This window comes from Malaclemys terrapin, chromosome 8 (genome assembly GCF_027887155.1).
Source record: "Malaclemys terrapin pileata isolate rMalTer1 chromosome 8, rMalTer1.hap1, whole genome shotgun sequence".
Taxonomy (NCBI): domain Eukaryota; kingdom Metazoa; phylum Chordata; order Testudines; family Emydidae; genus Malaclemys; species Malaclemys terrapin.
The window spans coordinates 30,922,119-30,942,515 of NC_071512.1; the positions used below are offsets into that span (position 1 = coordinate 30,922,119).

The window sequence follows — 20,397 nt, forward strand, 5'->3', positions numbered from 1 at the left end:
CTTATGATTCTAAGGTGGAGTTATGTTAAGCAGGAAGGTGCCTACAGACAAGGGGCTCCTGTACAGTAGTATGGTGTAAATCTGTCGATTGAGGCAGTGCAGCACTGTGAACTAAATCACTATAAAATGATTTTATGGAAAGGCATGTATTCAGCATGTGTGTGCAGTACCATGTACAGTACCTCCTCACTTCAAGTTGTGGTTATGTTCCTGAAAAATGTGACTTTAAGTGAAACAATGTTAAGCGAATCCAATTTCCCCATAAGAATGAATGTAAATGGGGTGGGGGGTTAGGTTCCAGGGAATTTTTTTTTTTGCCATACAGTACAGTACAGTACTATAGCTGGGAGGTGCCCCCATCTTACCCCAGACAGGCACAAGCCCACTGGTACTGGAGACAATGAGGCAGGCAAGGTGGTGTAGGCTAGGAGGTGCTGTAGGCTAGGAGAAGCACATTGTGCAACAGCAGCGGCAGCTTCCCCTACTCTGCAAGCACCAGGGGCGGGGTGCTCAACCCTCGGCCCGACCACGCCACCCCTTTCCCCAAACCCCCATCCTTGACCCGCCTCTTCTCCTCCCCCCCCATTTAGTCTGCACACCGCGTCCTCGCACCTCCGCCCTCCCTCCCGCCCACGGCAATCAGCTGGCTTGCGACGTTCAGAGGGTAGGAGGGAGGGGGAGCCTGCGCGCCGAGTCCTCGCTCCTCTCCCTTCCCTCCTGAACGCCGCAAGCCAGTTGATTGCCGTGGGCAGGAGGCAGGGGGAAGAGGGGGAAGGCGCTGATCTGCGGGGTCTGCCAGCAGGCTAGAGGCACTGTAGGGGGGAGGGGTGTAGGGGAGCTGATAGGGGGGCTGCCATCTGTGGCCAAAGCAGGCAGCCAAACAACGTTATAGCGAAGTATTGCACAACTTTAAATTGAGCATGTTCTGTAATTGAGCAGGGACATAAGATCGAGAGGACGTTAAGTGGAGAGTTACTATACACAACTCCCATTAATGTGAACAGCAATTGTATGTCTAATTCCCTTCACATCATGCTGAAAACAGATTGTGTAAACTTTTTGTGGGTTGGACTGTCTCTTACTCTGTGTCTCTACAGCACCTAACACAATGTGCTGTTGTGGAACTTCACACTGCAATCAGGGCCGGCTCCAGGCACCAGCCGAGCAAGCTCGTGCTTAGGGCGGCAGATTCTAAGGGGCGGCATTCCGACCAATTTTAGGGTGGCATGGCCGCCTTTTTTTTTTTTTTTTGGTTCGCTGCTCCGGCCGCGCTGCGCCCTTGTGTTTTTTTGTTTGTTTGTTTGTTTTACTTTTGTTGTGCCGACGACTTTCAGTGCGCCCCTGTAGGGGGCGGCGGCGCAGAGGAGGGGAGCGCCCTGCTGGGAGCGGGCTGTGTGCTCCGTCTGCCCCAGCCGGTGCCAGGTCTGCAGCAAGCCCGGCAGCCTGTGTCCTTTCCTCCACGCCAACCAACAACTTTCAATTCACCTGCAGGCGGGAGCGGTGCAGAGCCCTCCCGGCAGGTGGCGCGGTGGGAGAGGCCATGTGGCGAGCGCCCTGGCTGCCTCCCTTTTCTCTCTCCCCCTGCTTCCCTCCCCCGGCTAGCCAGGGTGCGCACTCCGCTGCCCAGGGCATGTCTGCAGTGCAGGGAGTCCTGTTAGCCAGAGTGCACCGCCGCCCGCCCAGAGGCTTGCCAGCGCAGCTGTGGGAGGCAGCCACGAGCCACCAAGTAAGTGGCACCGAAAGTTTGCACCCTGTTTATTTGTTTGTTTGTTTTTGCTTGGGGCGGCAAAAAAGCCAGAGGCGGCCCTGACTGCAATCAATGGTAAAACTCCCATTGGTTGCAGTAGGAGCAGAGTTATGCCAACATTGATGGTTCTTAAAAATCCTACCCTAGAACTTCAAAAGTTTTGGTCTGATTTTAGGAAAACAAAAATCTGTAAATATTTGCAGGTACATATGACCGTTGGGTTTTTTTGTTTAAACTGGCTAACTTGCCTAAGTACACTGGTCTGAACTGGAAAAGCAAAAGGAAGAACAGTGAGGGATTAACTAGAGCAGGGGTTCCCAAACTTGGTTCGCGGCTTGTTCAGGGTAAGCCCCCTCCTGCAGCTCCCATTGGCTGGGAATGGCGAACCGTTGCCACTGGGAGCTGCGAGCGGCCATACCTGCGGATGCTTAGGTAAAGAAAGTGTCTCGCGGCCCGCCAAGGGCTTACCCTGAACAAGCCGCGAACCAAGTTTGGGAACCGAACTAGAGGATACAAATGGAAGAAAAATATATTATGTTCTGAACTGGTAATAGATAGAAACTGCATTGAACTTGAAAAGAGGGTGAGACTAGCAGTCATAACCTGTGTGGAACAGACAAAATAAGATGGGCATGATGTTCCACTGACAATTATTAGTTTAGTCAAAATCTGGAACCTGCATTGCTAAAATATTCCTACATTCCTCACAGGACTGAGCGCCAGCAAACATTGTTATTTTTTTCTGGATGTGCAACAGATGCATGGTATGACCTTGAGCAAGTTGCTTCCCCTTTTTGTCCCTCAGCTGTAAGAAAGGAGAGTAAGGATTTTTTACCGCACAGGAGAACGGTGAGGATGAATTCCTATTGTTTGGCAAGCACTTTGACAGGCTCAGTGGGAGGGCTGTCAGCGCAAAGTGTTGTTATTCAATACAATTCATGCATGTGGTCTGTCTGTAACATCCAATGTTATGAACTGCTAAATTTAGTTAATTCATGTGCTTTCACACCATATTATCAGTATTATTTACAACTTTCCAATATTTCTTGGTTCTTTTCATTTCCAGGATATTTCTGAATTATAAGATAAGGCAATATTTTATTGAAACATCATAAATATAAATGTTTCACTATTCAGTTAGTTATTTTGTACTATGGTTTTTGATGGCCCGACTCACTTACAGAACATGCACTTAAAGTCTTGTAACCATTATGCATTTCTTTTAAGAATACTTCATAACAGGTTGTCGAGATATCATCTGTTCCTTTCTCGGTCCCCAACACTCATGGGGGGGTGGAGGGGAAGCACTTAAAGAGAAGCTCTGATTATACTTAATTTATCCTCCACCCTCTCTTCAAAAAACACACTTTAGCGTATAGATGTGATAGCTTTTGACATCCACCCCGCCTGTTGCTACCTGCTGGGCATCATTTCAGAAGTCTATTGTAAGAACCAAACACTCTTCATTTTTATTTGAACAGTATATTGTAATTGTCCTCAAAAGCTACACACAACAATGGTCAGGGCTACATCAGCTGGCTTCCTAGAACTGCTTGTAAATAAATCATGCACATGCTTTTCTAACACTTGAAATCTAAGTTTAAATCTACTTAGTCACTGACACATGTCTTGTCTCACCAGCTTGGGTATTTTCTCTCCTTCTCAAAAATCCTTTGCTTGTGTTAGAAACACCCTGGTGGCACAGTGACATAATTCTGAACAATACTCCCCCTTCATCCCCAAAATGCACCTGTACTACTGCATTTAGGGCTTGGCTACATAATTAGTTATTGCTCACCAGCATGTTGTGCATTAACTTGCCAAGTGGAATCTGGTGTGTAATAAAAGTGTGTGTTGATGTTGTCCCGTGGTACTATGTTAACACATGCTAGGAAACTTGTGCTGCACACCAGCAGGGTCCACACAGGCCAGTTAATGCACAACATGCTGGTGTGCACTAGAATTTCTACCCCAGTTGGTGCTGCACTAACACATCTTGTAGACGAGCCTTAATGTTTGAAATGCCTTTGTTGGACTCAGGGTTGGCTCCAGGCACCAGCTTAACAAGCAGGTGCTTGGGGCGGCCAAGGGAGAGGGGCGGCACCTGCGGCAATTCAGGGGCGACAGGTCCCTCACTCCCTCTGGGAGCGAAGGACCTGTTGCCGAACTGCCAATCGCGACTTTTCCCTCCCCCCCCCAATTGCCGCCGCCCATCATGATTGCGATCACGGCTTTTTTTTTTTTTTTTTTTTGCTTGGGGCGGCAGAAATGCTGGTTCGACTTGGGGTTTTTTTCTGTTTGTTTTTTGTTTTGATGAAAAGCAAAACTAATGAGCAAACATGAATATATTTGAAAACTCTGGAGGAGGCGATTCACCAGAGTTCAGCTCTCCAGAGCTGACAGGGCGCTGCGGCACCAGCAATATATGATGGAATTCAGCTTCAGAGAGTGATAATTTCATAAAAGTGATGAGCAACTATTTACATGACACCTCAGTTTCCAGTTTCACATATATAGGCTGTTTCTCTTCTAAAGACTTGTGTGCCCACCCTCTCCTCCCCCCGTCCTCCCCAGTTCTGGGGCACTCTGCCTATTTTAGTCTTCTTTCAAGTTCACACACACTTTACCTTTACCAACTTGGCATTGTAACAACAGTGGTGAGCAATGGCATTGGCTAACTTTAAAGTGGCATTCCTGTCTTTTACAGGCTTTTCATTCAAGACCTTCATTAAAGGCCACATGCATGACTTCCTTGAACACTTGTGATTGAAACTGCCCTTGTACACCACCTGCCCTTTATAGAGCCCACTGTCATTCCTTATGTCACCAGGCAGTGGCGCCATGGCTGTGGGGGTTCCTAGCCTTTGGAATGTGTTAAATCATCAAATCCAGCTCAAATCAGCATTCTCCACTTTATTTTGAAAAGGACTTAAAGATATTTTGTTGTTTGGAATGTTCCTGGTAGATCGCTCACTTGTCGTCTCCTTTTCCTCATGTTCTAATCTGGACCATTAGAGAGCCACTGATTTGGATCCGGGTTCAAAAGTCCCCAGAATTCACTGTGGGGAAGCAAAGGGTAACCAAAGGATCAGATATTACAGTTTAAACCCAGGATTATTTTTATCTCCTTTTTAAATCTGTGTATTTATTATTTGTAGGCTTCCCTATGGCAGTCATCGTTGTAGTATCTGAGCACCTCACATGCATTCTTGATCTTAACACTCTAGTGAGGAAGGAAGTAATATTACCTCAATTTTACAAATGGGGAACTGAAGCACAGAGAGACAGACAGACTTGCCCAAGATAACACTGGAACCCAGATCTCATGAATCCCAGTCCAGTGTCTTAATCACTATATTTCCTCTCTAAGGGTCAGAGTCTGACATTCTTGCTCAGAATAAAGAGCAACTTACACCTAGGTAGTCCCATTTAAATGAATGGGACTAGTCACAGAGCAAGGCACTACTACACATAAGGAAAGATGGCAGAATCTGACTGTTAGTGCTTGAGTGAAATGTGTAAGAATATGATTTATGCCCACGCAATATTCTATTGAAACTAAGCACCCACCTATAAAATGGAAATCTGAGACACAAGTGATACTGTGGCAGGGTGGACTAGGTCTGGAGGCTTCGTGGCCCTGCATCACCCTGCCTTAGAATAGAGCAGTGAGAAGTCCTCCAGGCAGCCTAGAGGGGCTGCTGGAGCGACCAATAAGAGGACAGAAGGGCCAGATAAAAGGGAAGTAGCACAGCAGAGCCTTCAGTTGCTGTGTGGACCTTGATCAGAGAGGACCAGGTGCCTGGCTGGCTAGGAGACCAGCAGGACTGCGGATAGCTCACTGCAGAGAGCTCACCTGACACAACTGGGCCCAGCAGAGGCTGCCAAAGACCAGGTGCCTGGCTGGATGGATAGAGTAGCAGCAGGACCATGAAAAGGTCAGTGCAGGCAAGCTGAGCCCAGGGGATTGATCCCAAGACCTGGCCAGACCAGGTGAGGGGAACTGAGATGGGTCTTGCTCATCTGGTTGCAGACTGAGCCCAGGGAGGGCTGCTGAAAAAGACACCAGCTGAGGGTACCGAAATGGGCTCCAGCTGGGTAGATGAAGAAGGCAGTACCTCGGGGAAGAAACCTAAGAACTATGGCGCCATATCAGGGCCATGATAAGAACTCAGGACTGTATACCTCAGAAGGGGGGACAGCATGTATGGCTCAGCCAGAGGGCTGAGCTGCCAAAGCCTAGCCAAGAGAACCAGCGGCTGGGGTGGGGTGCTTGCAAGAGGCTGGCACCACCCTGATGTAAGACCAAAAATGAAAAGCAGGCTCACACCTAACCGAGACTAAGGGGGCCATCCTCGAGAGGTGGGGGCCACCCCGTGAAAGAACTGTGTTTGTGGGCACTATTGGCCAGAGAATAGGGGCCATGCACAAGAGGCAGGTGCTGACCCCGTTATAGACACACAGTACTTTGGACAAAGATCTAAAACTTTAAACATCATGACATTTTGCCAATTGATGCCACGTGCTATGCCTATGTCAAAGCTAAGTAATGAAAATATTTGTATCAAATAGTCTTTGTTTTGTAATACAATAAACTGTGCAGTGTGATAAATTAACTCACAGGCACTCTAACCTAACAGTAAACCTACTCAGATAACTGATACCGTATTGTATATATCTCAAAATTAGTCTGTTTTTTCAGTGTTAACGCCAAATATTTCCTCTCTAGAATAAAAATCTTAGGAAGATTGCTCTTGGACAATATGTTCTTTGTTTTCCAGGCTACATAATATCTTTCATTTGTCCTTAACCTGTGTGATTTTAGACATTCAGTGCTTTACTGTGCAACCAGTTTTGGAGGAGCATACCAGATTCAAAAATAAGCCAGTACCCGATCAAATCATAAAGTAAGTTTATTTTTGTTGGATAAATGTTACCATAAAAGGTGTGAGAGTCTGGGTTAATAGTCTAAGGAGAACTAATTAGTTTATTAATACAGCCAATTTATTGGTGAGCCAAGGTGCATTCACTTATCTCAGTTACTAAATTTATTTTTCCTGACATTTCAGAGAATCTCAGCAGCTATTTAAACACTACCGTCTGCTTACAGAAAAAAGCCCAACTTACTCTGGCTATGCAGCCAAATTCTGTTCTAATATATACGCACTGCAGCTTCATTGATTTCAGTGGGACTGAACGGTTGTGTGCCAGGGTAGTGTTTTGCCACAGTCTGCTTTTCTTCTCCCTAAAACACAGTTCTCAGCCTCTTATCCCTGTTCCCTGGGGAAATTGCAGGGGATGGAGGATGTGTTTTTTTTCTAGAACAGAACATGAATTTGTATACTTGTCTGACCTCCAAATCAATGCTACTGTTTTTGCTAATACACTTCCTCACAGCCTACAGGGTGAGGTGCAATGGGAATCTGAAGCAAGCAAGTGTTAGTTCTTTCAAATTCTCTCCTGATACTGCTTATTTAAAGCATTGGCTAAGAGCAGCAGCACTAGGGATAGGTTTAGATTAAAAGAAGATCTACCTGGCCTAAACAAATAAACAAAATAACCACCTAAACAAACACACACAGGTGAGCACTGGGGGCAGCAGAACCAATATTAGTAGAGAGCAGAGGCAGGTCCGGTTTAAAAACTACTTTATATGCCATTGTAGCCTCAGGGGCAATGCTCCTCTCCTTCTCTTCCCAGTGATGTCACCTCTGGTGGTTTCAGCAACACCAAGACAGCATCTCTACAACTGCTGCCTTTCTGTTCTTCCATCATGCCTAATTCAGAGAACCCTGGAGTTCCAGGAACAGTGACACCCTCATCCAGCTTGCCCTTCCTGCCTGAGACAGCTACTGTCACCTCTGAACATTAAAACTCACTAGTGTTTGCATGGCACTCTCTTATTTTCTATAATTTTTCCAACATGTCTACTCCTAATTATTTTTTGGGTCCTTCCTAACACCTTCCTTCCCTGCTTATCCTCTCCTAAGCAATACTCTCATCTGGCTCTTCCCTCAGAAGCCTGCTCCCTGAGTTCATAGACCGGGGAGGGAGAATCCTGCTGCCACCTGGTGTCCGAGGGTGTGTGGCTCTTCCTCCTAAGTCCAAGTCTGGATTGGATTCACGGGTCTCACCTCCCTCCGTACCCAGTTGCACAATGCTCCTGGGAAGTCTTTTGTTCCCGGGGACTGGCTCCATCCCCCAAAAACTCTTTCTTCCCAGAAACATATCTGGGTCCTGATGTCCCACATGTTAATAATCATCTAGCTGATCCAGTTTCAGATCTCTTATTGCTACTAGTAGTCCTAGGAAAAAGTGGTCAAAACTGAATTCCCTTTTCAATGTGCTCTTACTATTGAAGTAAGGCAGATAATGGTAAAGCTTAGCTTATCGTAGAGGTGAATTGCTGGTGTTCCTTGTATTGGTTTAGAAGGCTTTGATTCAACAGGAAGAAAAATGTATATCTTTAATGGGGTAGAAATATGCTAGCTTGGTTCAAATCTGCTCTCAGGAGCAACTTCACCCAACCTATTCAGCTGTCATATATGGCAAGGATATTAGCACTATACATGCCCTCCTTGGAACTGATCAGTGATAGGTAACATCTTTCTTTTCAGGAATACACAGATAACAGCCAATTATCCTTATCTTTTTAGTCTAATCCTGTTCAGGCAGCTTAGCAGAAATATAAGACTCAGTGATATCTTCTTAGTTGAATAAAAGGGTCTTGATTCTTAGCTAAGAGAATTTTCTGAAAGCAATGTGAGGCAGCTGCATTTTGCTCGAGAAGGATGTCGTCACGCAGTTCCACATTTGAAGGAATGTGGGGGTTACCTTTAACAATATTGGCATTAAGTCTCTTCAGAAAGAAGGCTGAAAGTTCAACAGCTTTTTATTATCTTATTAAATACAGTTAGAATCCATTGCCTGGCTCTTTCTGATTTATAAACTGTTCCACGGGCTTTTGTTACATTCAGAATGGATTACTGCAATTCTTTGTCTGCAGGTTTGTCAGTAGCATCTTTACAGCTATTGCAACTAGTCCAGAATGCAAAAGCATGAATGAGCCACCTAAACTAAAAGGATGGGAACAAGCATATTTCTCTTATTTTGAGATGAAATGTAATTTGTTGCTCCCAATTTCAACCTGAATTTTTTTTATAAATGGTGACTGACAAGCACCTTAGTGAATCTGTCCCTCTTTCACTGGACTTTAAAGTCACTGCAGTGCCAGCCATAGTTTGAACTTGGTGACTGTAAGACTCTTGAAATCCTCTACATAAAGGAAAATCTTTTGCCTTATGTAAGATTTTGAAATCATGTCTCAGCTGCAGAACTCAGCCAGACTGCATTAAATTTCTTCCACCAATAATAGGAAGGATTTATTTTTGAGAAGACTACTTGTTTGTAACTATAATTCTTATTCCTAAGAGATAATTTTAGTGTATTCGTTCTAGTAAAGTGGTTGAAAATTTCTGTCCTAAAAGGGGTTATATACAATTATTTGAATTGATATGCATCTTTAATCAGTGTGCTTTATCAAAGAGGTGATTTCAATGGTTGTCACCTAGTTCAGGAATCATACACTCCCAATAATGAGCAAAATGAGAGTGCTCTTTGGCCAGACTCGGCTCTTTGTTTTCTAAGACTACTCTGCCAAAATACCAGATCATTTTTGAAGTTCTTTCTGGAAATATTTATGTAAGTTGCACCTAGACCTATAACATTGTTTTTGTCCTGCAAAGTCAATCTCTGCTTGGCTTTGCTTTACATTGAATTCCTATAAATAAATAAAGTCTCTTGGGCAGTACAATATTTAAAGGGCCAGGACTGTATGTTTTGTGTTCTTTTCAAGTTACCGCTCAATCCTCTATAATAGTATGGTAAAGTGGTTGGGGTGGGGGGCGGTGTATGTTCCTCTTGTAGTGGAACAGTAGTTGAAGATTATTTTTTAGCTAAGGAGATCATAGTATGAAGATGCACTGGGGGGAGGGATAGCTCGGTGGTTTGAGCACCTACTAAACCCAGGGTTGTGAGTTCAGTCCTTGAGGGGGGGGCATTTAGGGATCTGGGGCAAATTTCAGTCTGGGGATTAGTCCTGCTTTGAGCAGGGGGTTGGTCTAGATGACCTCCTGGGGTCCCTTCCAACCCTGATATTCTATGACTCTATGCTACTGGTGTATTCAACCTTGCTATTCCATTTTTATTAGATTTTATTCAAAATCCATCCATATGTGAAAAGAAATAGTTGTTTATGGCTTCACATGTTTAATAAACAGCTATTTTGCTGTGTTGTAAGCAGAATTATCAGGAGATCTGATCAACTGATTTGGCATGGGATGTGTTTGAACAAGCACACATTTAAGTCCAAAACAAAATATCATCTGCTCCACTTGGTCACTTAGTGTTCTTAACAATATACAGTGCTTTATGGGTCAATCCATAAAACATAATTCAGAGGTGGGTGTCAATAAAAGCAAAAACCTCCTCTACAGCTTCCCCTAAGTATTTCATCCATATTCTGAAACGCCCACATCCTCCAGGTCACAGTTGAGGCACATCAGTGATGAAACTTAGTGCTTCTGTCCCTGTTTGGTGGATAAATGTTTTCAGTTTTCCATGCTGTTACTGCTGCGCTTTTCATGAACACTAAATGATACTTAATTTAAAATCAGACAAAAAGAAAACCAGTTACTTTGATGGTGGAATCCAGCTGTGCTTGAATTATGCTTTTTACATCTTCTTTAAATCTTTCAGCTTTTATAAATCCAACTATGTTCAACGATTCCACTACTCAAGACCAGTCAGGAAAGGATCTGTTGACCCTGAAAATGAATTTGCTGTAAGTAATTTTTTGACATGGCAGCATCTTTGTAAAACATGTTGGAGTTGCTGTGGTTGTGAATTCAGAGCTTAATCCTTTAATAGTCATGCCCAGCTGCCCCACTATGGAAGGCCTAGTTTCAAGATCTGAAACGACCTATTTTCATTTCAACTACAGTACAATTTAAATCTAGGGCTTCTCTATTTCTACATTACTCTAAGTACTTTTCAACATATTCTCATTTTACATTTCCTGATTTGTACCCTAATTTCCCATTTTATTATCGTAATACTTCATTGTTTGAATTTTAGGTAAAACCTCTCAGTTAAGTAAGTTAAATACAGTTTGGTTATGCAGAAAAGTTCTCTAGTAAAATTTTCTATTGTTAAACAAGACAAAATGTAAATACATATCAATAAAATGCATCACCACTAGTACTTAATAACTGCTCCACTCATAAGCTACCAGTATGGGCTAAGGAGTGTAAATTGTCTGTTTTCATCACTCATGTGAAGTGCTGAGTACTGTATATGCCATATTGACTCACATCAGCTGTTCAATAATGCAACAACTACAAATAATGTTTATAGTTTTAATACACTTTGAGATCTACAAGTGCTATAAATTATATGATTTTTATAATGTCATATACAGCAGTGTGGTAAGTTTTCTTACTTTAGAGGAATAAATATATAAAGTTTTATTATATCATAAAATTGTACAGTTGAGTGCTGTCAGAGGTGGGTGGGGAAAACAACTTAGGTTTTCAGATTTGTAAGAGCACCTTATTTCAAATTGTATGAAGCACTTAAATTATGTGTATTGTTCTGATCAGTGACTAACAGCACTAGCTAGTGATAGGTCTTGTGTGGACAGGGACTGTACACACTGTCCCAAACCCAGAGCACATGACACTAGAACTTTTTAACATCCTGGCATGGTGATGTGGAATGGGTCTGTCTGAGAATCAGACACTGTAGTAACACATGGTACTTTTTGAGGAAGGTAAATATTAGTATTTCTGTTTTACATATGGGGCAGTTGAGATAGTGAGTCTGTATCTGCATTAGACCTGTTGTTAAAATTTCCCACTGTTGCTACCACCAACTTGGCTCCCCGTGGTAACAATAATAGGAGGAACATTAGGGTAGGCAGGCTGTTAGCAGTTTAATCCACCACATTGACTAACCTGCTTACAGCAACAAAGTGGTTAGAATTCTGGCACTCGGATACAGAACTCCTACTGCTGGTAGGACCAGTTGTTTTCCTTAAAGTTTCTTAATTCAGAGTAAAGAAGGCCAGAGTAAGTGATTTACCAGAGATCACACAGGCAATAGTGGCAGAGTTGGGAATAGAAATTTGAGGGTTCCTTACCTTGTATAGACTGAGAGCTTAATGATGACCTAGTTTTGAAACAATAAACCACAAATTGCTGTGCTGGATTCCTTTTGCTGCATCTTTCTATGCACAAATTATTCTGTCATTTTTCTACCTAATCTTTTATTTTGCAATGTAATTTCTATCAACTTCTATCCTGAAAAGACTAAGGTTTCAATCCTGTATTCTCTCTTTTTTAAAAAAAAAAACAGTCTATGTGGATTGAGAGAACATCATTTGTTACAGCTTACAAACTTCCTGGAATTCTGCGTTGGTTTGAGGTTGTCTCCATGTCACAGGTGGGTATTTACATGCTAAGTATCCTGATATACAAATTAATGTATATAAATGTAGTGTAGCAGTTCTAACACAGACTGATTTTGAGATTAAATGGTTCAAATCTTTTTTATCTATTTATTTTTATTTTCTAAATCTACTCACAAGACTACTACTCTGTACATTTTAGTTTTTTTGTGAAATCCCTGCAAGCTACATGGAAACTATTTAAAAACATCATAATAAAACTCAAACTATATGTCTACCCCAAATAAAAAAAAAAATGCCACCATGGCTAAACAGCAGAGTGAAAGAGATGGTTAGAGGCAAAAAGGCAATCTTTAAAAACTGGCAGTCAAACCCTATAGAGGAAAAACAGAAAAGAGCATAAACTCTGGCAAGTCAAATGCAAAAGTATAATTAGGCAGGTCAAAAAAGAATTTGCAGAGCAACTAGTAAAAGATACAGAAACTAACAGCAAAAAAAAAAAAATTAAGTACATCAGAAGTAGGAAGCCTGCCAACAATCAGAGAGGCCACTGGGAGTACATCTACATGGGATTAAAAGACCTGCAGCATGGCTGTGGCTGGCCCGGGCAGCTGACTCAAGCTGCCAGGGCTTGAGCTTTGGGGCTCAGGCTGAAGACTGAGTTCTCACAGCATCCCAGAGCTCTGGCTCCAGCCCAAGTCTGAACAGATACATAGCAATTTTTCAGCACTGGAGCTCAAGCCGCACTGGCCTGAGACAGCTGACCCAGGCCAGCCGCAGGTTTTTTATCCCTGTGTAGACAAACCCTGGATGATCAAGGTGCTAAAGGATCACTCAAGGAAGACGGAGCTGTTGCACAGAAGCTAAATGAATTATTTGCATTAGTCTTTTCTGCAGTGGATGTGAGGAAGATTCGCACACCTGAGCCATTCTTTTAAGGTGACAAATCTAGGGTGACAGATTGAGATGTCAATAGAGGTAGTTTTGGAATAAATAGATAAATTAAACATGAATAAGTTACTAGGACCAGATGGTATTCACCCAAGGAATCTGAAGCAACTCAATTATGAAATTGCAGAATTAGCAATGCTGGTATGTAACTTATCACTTAAATCAGTGTCTGTCCCAGATGACTGCAGGATACCTAAGGTAATGCTGATTTTTTTAAAAAGGCTTTAGAGGAAATTCTGGCAATTACAGTGTGATGAGCTTAACTTCAATACTAGGCAAACTGGTTGAAACTGTAGTAAAGAACAGAATTATTAGACAAATAGATGAACACGATATGTTGGGGAAGAGTCAACACAACTTTTGTAAAGGGAAATCATGCTTCCCTAATCTTTTAGAACTCTTTGACTGGAGTCAACAAGTGTGTGGACAAGGGTGATCCAGTAGATATAGTGTTCATGGATTTTCAGAAAGCCTTTGACAAGGTCCCTCACCAAAGGCTCTTCAGCAAAGTAAGCAGACCTGGGATAAGAGGGAAGATCCTCTTGAGGATCAGTAACTGGTTAAAAGATAGGAAACAAATGGCAGGAATAAATGGTCACTGTCATGAGATAGGATACTGGGCTACATGGACTCTATGTCCATTATTATGTTCTTATATTTCTGGGGTAAGTGGTGGTTAGTTTTTTACCAGTGGCTGGTAAAATATTGACCAATATTTGTGGAGTGCAGAAGTTGTCTCTTTCACCAACAGAAGATGGTCTAATAAAAAATATTACCTCACCCACCTTGTGTCATGGAAAACATTTTGACATTTTATTGCAAATGAGTAAAACATCTATGTAAAAGGTAGAAGATAACCATCTATCTTGCCTGACAATTTTTCTACCAGATTTTGACAGAATCTCTCCTTTAGTATTATCATGAAATATTAGGGTTGGAAGAGACCTCAGGAGGTCATCTAGTCCAATCCCCTGCTCAAAGCAGGACCAACATCAACTAAATCATCCCAGCCAGGGCTTTGTCAAGCTGGGCCTTAAAAACCTCTAAGGATGGAGATTCCACCACCTCTCTAGGCAAGGCTGGCTCCAGGCACCAGCGCAGCAAGCAGGTGCTTGGTGTGGCCAAGGGGAAGGGGCGGCACGTCCAGCTCTTCGGCGGCAATTCGGCAGCGAGTCCTTCGGTCCCTCTTGGAGGGAAGGACCTGCTGCCGAAGAAGAAAGCGGCGCAGTGGAGCTGCCGCCGAAGTGTCGCTGATCATGATCGTGGCTTCCTCCCCCCCCCCGCTTGGGGTGGCAAAAACCCTGGAGCTGGCCCTGTCCCTAAGTAACCCATTCCGGTGCTTTACCACGCTGCTAGTGTTTCCTAATATCCAGCCTAGACCTCCCCCACTGCAACTTGAACCCATTACTCCTTGTTCTGTCATCTGCCACCATTGAGAATAGCCTAGCTCCATCCTCTTTGGAACCCCTTTTCAGGTAGTTGAAGGTGCTATCAAATCCCCCTCCCTCTTCTCTTCTGCAGGCTAAATAACCCCAGTTCACTCAGCCTCTCCTTGTAAGTCATGTGCCCCAGCCCCCTAATCATTTTTGTTACCCTCCGCTACACTGTCTTCTATTTGTCCACATCCCTTCTATAGTGGAGGGACCAAAACTGGATGCGGTACTCCAGGTGTGGCCTCACCAGTGCCGAATAGAGGGGAATAATCACTTCCCTCAATCTGCTGGCAATGCTCCTACTAATGCAGCCCAAGATGCCGCTGGCCTTCTTGGCAACAAGGGCACACTGCATATCCAGCTTCTCATCTACTGTAATCCCCAAGTCCTTTTCTGCAGGACTACTGTTTAGCCAGTCAGTCCCCAGCCTGTAGCAGCACATGGGATTCTTCCTTCCTAAGTGCAGGACTCTGCACTTGTCCTTGTTGAACCTCATCAGATTGTTTTTGGCCCAGTCCTGCAGTTTGTCTAGGTCACTCTGGACCCTATCCCTACCCTCCAGCGTATCTACCTCTCCCCCCAGCTTAGTGTCATCTGTGAACTTGCTGAGGGTGCAATTCATCCCATCATCCAGATCACTAATAAAGATGTTGAACAAAACCAACCCCTGGGGCACTCCGCTTGATACCAACTGCCAACTAGACATCGAGCTGTTCATCACTACCCCTTGAGCCTGACAATCTAGCCAGCTTTCTATCCACCTTATAGTCCATTCATCCAATCCCATACTACTTTAACTTGCTGGCAAGAATACTGTGGGAGACCGTATCAAAGGCTTTGCTAAAGTCAAGATATATCACATCCACCATTCCCCATAGCCACAGAGCCAGTTATCCCATCATAGAAGGTAATCAGGTTGGCCAGGCATGACTTGCCCTTGGTGAATCCATGTTGACTGTTCTGATCACCTTCCTCTCCTCCAAGTGCTTCAAAATGGATTCCTTGAGGACCTGCTCCATGATTTTGCCGGGGACTGAAGTGAGGCTGACCGGTCTGTAGTTCCCTGGATTATCTTTCTTCCCCTTTTTAAAATATGGGCACTATATTTGCCTTTTTCCAATCTTCTGGGACCCTCCCCTGATCGCCACAAATTCAATACATTGAAATGACTGACAGCTCAGCCCTGCAGTGGTTGAAGATTACCACTCATATGGTAAGGTACTGTCCTGAGAGTCCCTGACAAAAGGATAGATAGTCTTAAAAAATACATTCAAGTGACCATGGGCAAGCTTCTTGGCTTTTGGAGTGAGGGCTTAGTTACACAGACCCACAGTGTGCAGCAAGCCCGAGTGTACATTTACAGCACACTAGCTTTCCAAACACTAACTGGCTGTTTGGACCCTGCACTAATCGTTCTGTAGTGTTAGCACAAGGTAGCAGGCTCCTCCAGATTTACATCCTGGCTTGCCGCACATAAAGTGTCTGTATATTCAAGCTCTGAGGTATTGTTGGTACATGATGGGCCAAAGAAGTGCTGGCAATTGCTAGTACAAAAATAATTTGAGATTCCTTCAGTTTTACTGATTCTGACCTTCCTTGTTTTGAGGAGTTTGTCTATATTATTGGTACTTTATTTCAGTTTTTATCTGCTGTAATTGCACAAAAGTATCATTCTCAACATGATATTTATTACAGTCCCCTTGAATTGACACTGGTGATCTGAGATCATCTGAAGGAAATCCCTGTGGTGGTGACTTATCATAAAATGTGATAATAGTATCCCCTTTGCTAATATGAAAATTATAAGTTCTCAGAGGTATCCCTCTGATATTTTCATAAAATGCACAGAAAACTTACCATTTATGGCCACTAAAAGAATTTGGACAATTTTTAAAATGATTGTTCAGATACCGCTCATGTTTTTGCCTTTACTACACAAGTGGTTACTTCCTTTCTTCAGGAGCCACCTCTATCAAAAAATAAAAAAAGAATAGAAGGAACAATAGGCACCTCTTACTCAACAGACTCCTTGTCTTCTTGTTACTTGCAGTGAACCAGTCTGGGAAATGGGGAATTAGTTCAGTGCAGCACAGGGAGCTTCGCCAATCCCCACGAAATGAATACACGCGCGATTGTCCGGCTGAGGCTCTGGAGCCGCAAGTGGCTCTTTAATGTGTCTCCTGTGGCTCCTTGCAGCACGTGGTATTAACCCGCTGTGTGATTTAATTATTAACCAATCTAAGTCATCAACTATTCAGGATGCTTTTACTATGTTATTAACCAATTGTAGAATACTTGCTCAGTCATTTTGCTGTGAGAATAATATATATAAAATAGTAAATGAAATAATGAATTCACACGACTGTGGCTCTTTTAGGTGATGTTGATCACTAATTTGGCTCCTGAGCATCACTGGAATACACACATGTAGATGCACTAAAAGAGACAGGACCATTAGGAAATATCTGACATGAAGCCTGAAAAAGCACTTGGAGGGGTAGAGAGTTGCCCCTCTTCCTAACCTGCTGCCTTAACAGTTTTTTTTTTTTTTAATTTGATCCATTAAAAATCCCATTGACCATAAAACTAAACATCACTTCAGATCCAGGATCTCAAATGTGCTGCTAAAAGAAATCTGGCCTACGAAGGATATAAGAGCTTGATTCAGGGGAAAGGAACATCAGTCCATCCCACAGAAGGCCTGCTCAAAGCCAAATGGAAGCCCTGATTAATACAGCCAGCTGCACAGAAATGGAATGTGAAGTTTTTATTGCTGCTTCAGACCCATATTAGAACGATCACAGCAAGTTAAAATCTTTACATCTTGAGTGTTCTATAAATTTTATAAAGTACAACTCAGGTGGTTATTAACAGTCAGGAATTGGAATTCCATTGCTTAGCCAAGCATAGCTTTTATAGCCTAAAAGAACACAGGAGATTTAATACTTGGAAAACCTATGGACCCCAAAGTCTGGCCAGCTTCATTGAAAAGTTTTAGCTGGGGCTCAACTCTAGACAAACTCATTTTTCAGTAGTGCAAAGGAATGGCTATTTATTTTGAGATGGAAACATGCAGAAAACTTAGTGATTTTGTTTGAGTTGCAGCCCTGTGAACTGTAAATAATTTGACTAAAATAATTTGAATGTAAATGGCTGAATTTCACAGAACTCTGAATGTACATTTCAGAGTATTAAATTTAACTATTATATACTGTATATAGGCCAATTCTAAATATTATCTGGTTTCCTTCTTATATGTCACATTCATCAACATATTAGGATCATATTGTAAAATCCCCACAAAGGTTTTGCCTTCAGGAAAAACTGCATTTTAAAAATATTTCCTTGGCAACTTATATTTATAACCAAGTATAGAGATGTGAGTATGAGACTGTCAAATTAAAATTCATTCTTAAGAAAAATTTCCTTATGTATGTTAATAGCAACACCCTAAAGTATTACAAAGAAAAATAAAATCTAATTGCCTTTACCATTTATGGAGGGCTTTTTTTTTTTTTTTTGGCATGTCATTCATTTTTGAGAATAAAAATAAGATCATTAGTTTCTTTCTTGGTTTTTATGCATAAACTGCAGTATTAACATACCTCCCAGTATTTCATGTGGCTAAAGCAGGACACAGCACCACTCATGTTTGGCCTGTCTGCCCCTCCATAGATGGAGATGGAGAAGCTGATGGGCCAGACTTGAGTGGCACTGTGACCCCGTGCGCCAGATTGCAGTGCCACTCAGTTTGGGGACCTTCTCAAATGGAGGGCCTGGGGCAAACAAAATGGCTCCTTCCCCTAGGCAGACTTGAATGTGGGAAATTTTCACTTCAACAGGCACAGGGGGTTCTGGGGCTGACCATGGGACAGTGCCATGAAAACTAGGACTGTTGGGAGATCTGATGTTAGGGGTTCAAACCTGTATCTAATTAATTTTTCCCTAAAATTATTTCTATTCAGAGCTTTTACCAAAAAAAAAAAAAAGAGAGAGAGCAAATATATTTTATCCCCTATTACCTGACTCTAATCTCCATTTTCCACATCGCTCAGGTCCTGTGTGCTACCCATTCTCCTCTTTAATGCTCCCCTGGTCTGCTCCACACCAGTCCATCTTTTTTTAACAATCCGTCCTGTCCCCGGCACAGCCTCCCTTTCTTCCTCATATCCTTTATCAAAACTCCCTTGTTAGCTTTCCATCAGTATCATCTATTCAGGTACCACATGGTCTTGAACCCCATCATTGTTTAACAACCTAAAGAGCACTGAACAAAGCCATAGAAATGACCTGAGTTCTGTGAATACTGATGCCCTCCCCAAGAGCAGTTTTGCTTTTCTCTTTCTTTTATATGGTCTCTTCTCCTTCCCCTTCCTCTTGTCATCTCCCATTGTATCATTTGTCTACTGGAGGCTTGAAGCTCCTTGGGGCAGGGACCTTCTCTTTTATGTGTCTGTGAAGGGTCACATATGCCTATGCCATTATACATGCAACACCACTCTCTTGAAATTTTAAGGCTTAAATCAACATTAAGTTAACTAAGGGCTTGTCTACACAGTACAGCAATGAGCACTAGAGGGGTTGAATTCTAAAGCACACTGCTGTGTTGCATATTAATTAGCCCTTGTAGACCCTTCCAGTGTGCGCTAAAAATTACCTAATGCGCATTAACTTAGTACCGTTGAGAAACGGTATGCATCCAAAGAAGTGAGGTTTTTACCCACGAAAACTTATGCCCAAATAAATCTGTTAGTCTTTAAGGTGCCACCAGACTCCTTGTTGTTTTTGTAGATACAGACTAACACGGCTACCCCCTGATACTTGATACCGTTGAGAAAGTTAGCATTTATCTAACAATCTGATCTCACTGAGACAGTACTACACTAATGCACACTGGGGAGCTTTTATGCACACCAACATGGACTACACAGACCGGTTAGCATGCCAAAATGTTTGGTACATGAGAATTTAATCCCTCTAGTGCACTTAGCTACACCATGCAGACAAGCCCTAAAAAGCAACTATTTACTTTGCAACTGTTACAGTACATCTAAATTACCAGCAGGAGAATACTGTGGGGGCTGGACAGAGACCCAAGAGGTTCCTAAACTGGGATTTGTCTTAAGCATTAGCACTTCATCTCCCATATACTTAAGGTTAAATAGCTATTTATACCGATAGTGTTACTTTCTATACAACCAACAAGTGGCTAAAGGAGCAAAGCATATCTTGGTGGATTTTTACTGCTATGATAACAGATAACCCCATCTACATTCTGATCTTACACGGGAGCACAGTGCTGTACCATATTTACAAGGGGAACATGGTACTGTGTGATCACCTATTTCCCTCCTTTCTTCTCAGGCAACATGACTATAAGTGCATCTCTGCGCCTCCAGTCCCACTTTGAGCATTGGCACAATGTCTATCTTTTTTCTGATGGTAGCCAGCTCTCCCACACACCCTGCAACAAGAGAGAAAACAGATGTGCTGCTGGCTATAAATGAGATATAGAAAAATATCAGCTTTTCTCTTACTCTTCCCTGTTTTGACAGAACCCAATTCACTGCCACATGAATGCAGTCAATGACAGATCTTGTTCTGAGAGACCTGATGCTGTTACATTAGTTCTAGCACAGACATCAAACCAATTATGTTTTTATCTAAGAAATGAAAATGACCAAGGAGGGGGAGAGTGTCAACAGATGTTAGAGAAATTCATCATCTATGATACAATATGATGTTTGTTTTACTCCCTTGAATATTTCATTCCTCAGTGCTGGGAGCCTGCATTTCAAAAA

General features: G+C 42.7%; 1 protein-coding gene across 1 annotated transcript in view; it reads left to right on the top strand.

The window, feature by feature from the left end:
- Positions 1 to 20,397, top strand: part of DOCK2 (dedicator of cytokinesis 2) — a 500,577-nt gene that overhangs the window by 456,441 nt on the left and 23,739 nt on the right. The window contains exons 42-44 of the mRNA XM_054038081.1: positions 6,573 to 6,654; positions 10,505 to 10,589; positions 12,161 to 12,247. Coding sequence (XP_053894056.1) covers positions 6,573 to 6,654; positions 10,505 to 10,589; positions 12,161 to 12,247 — 254 coding nt within the window. The remainder of the gene's footprint in view (positions 1 to 6,572; positions 6,655 to 10,504; positions 10,590 to 12,160; positions 12,248 to 20,397) is intronic.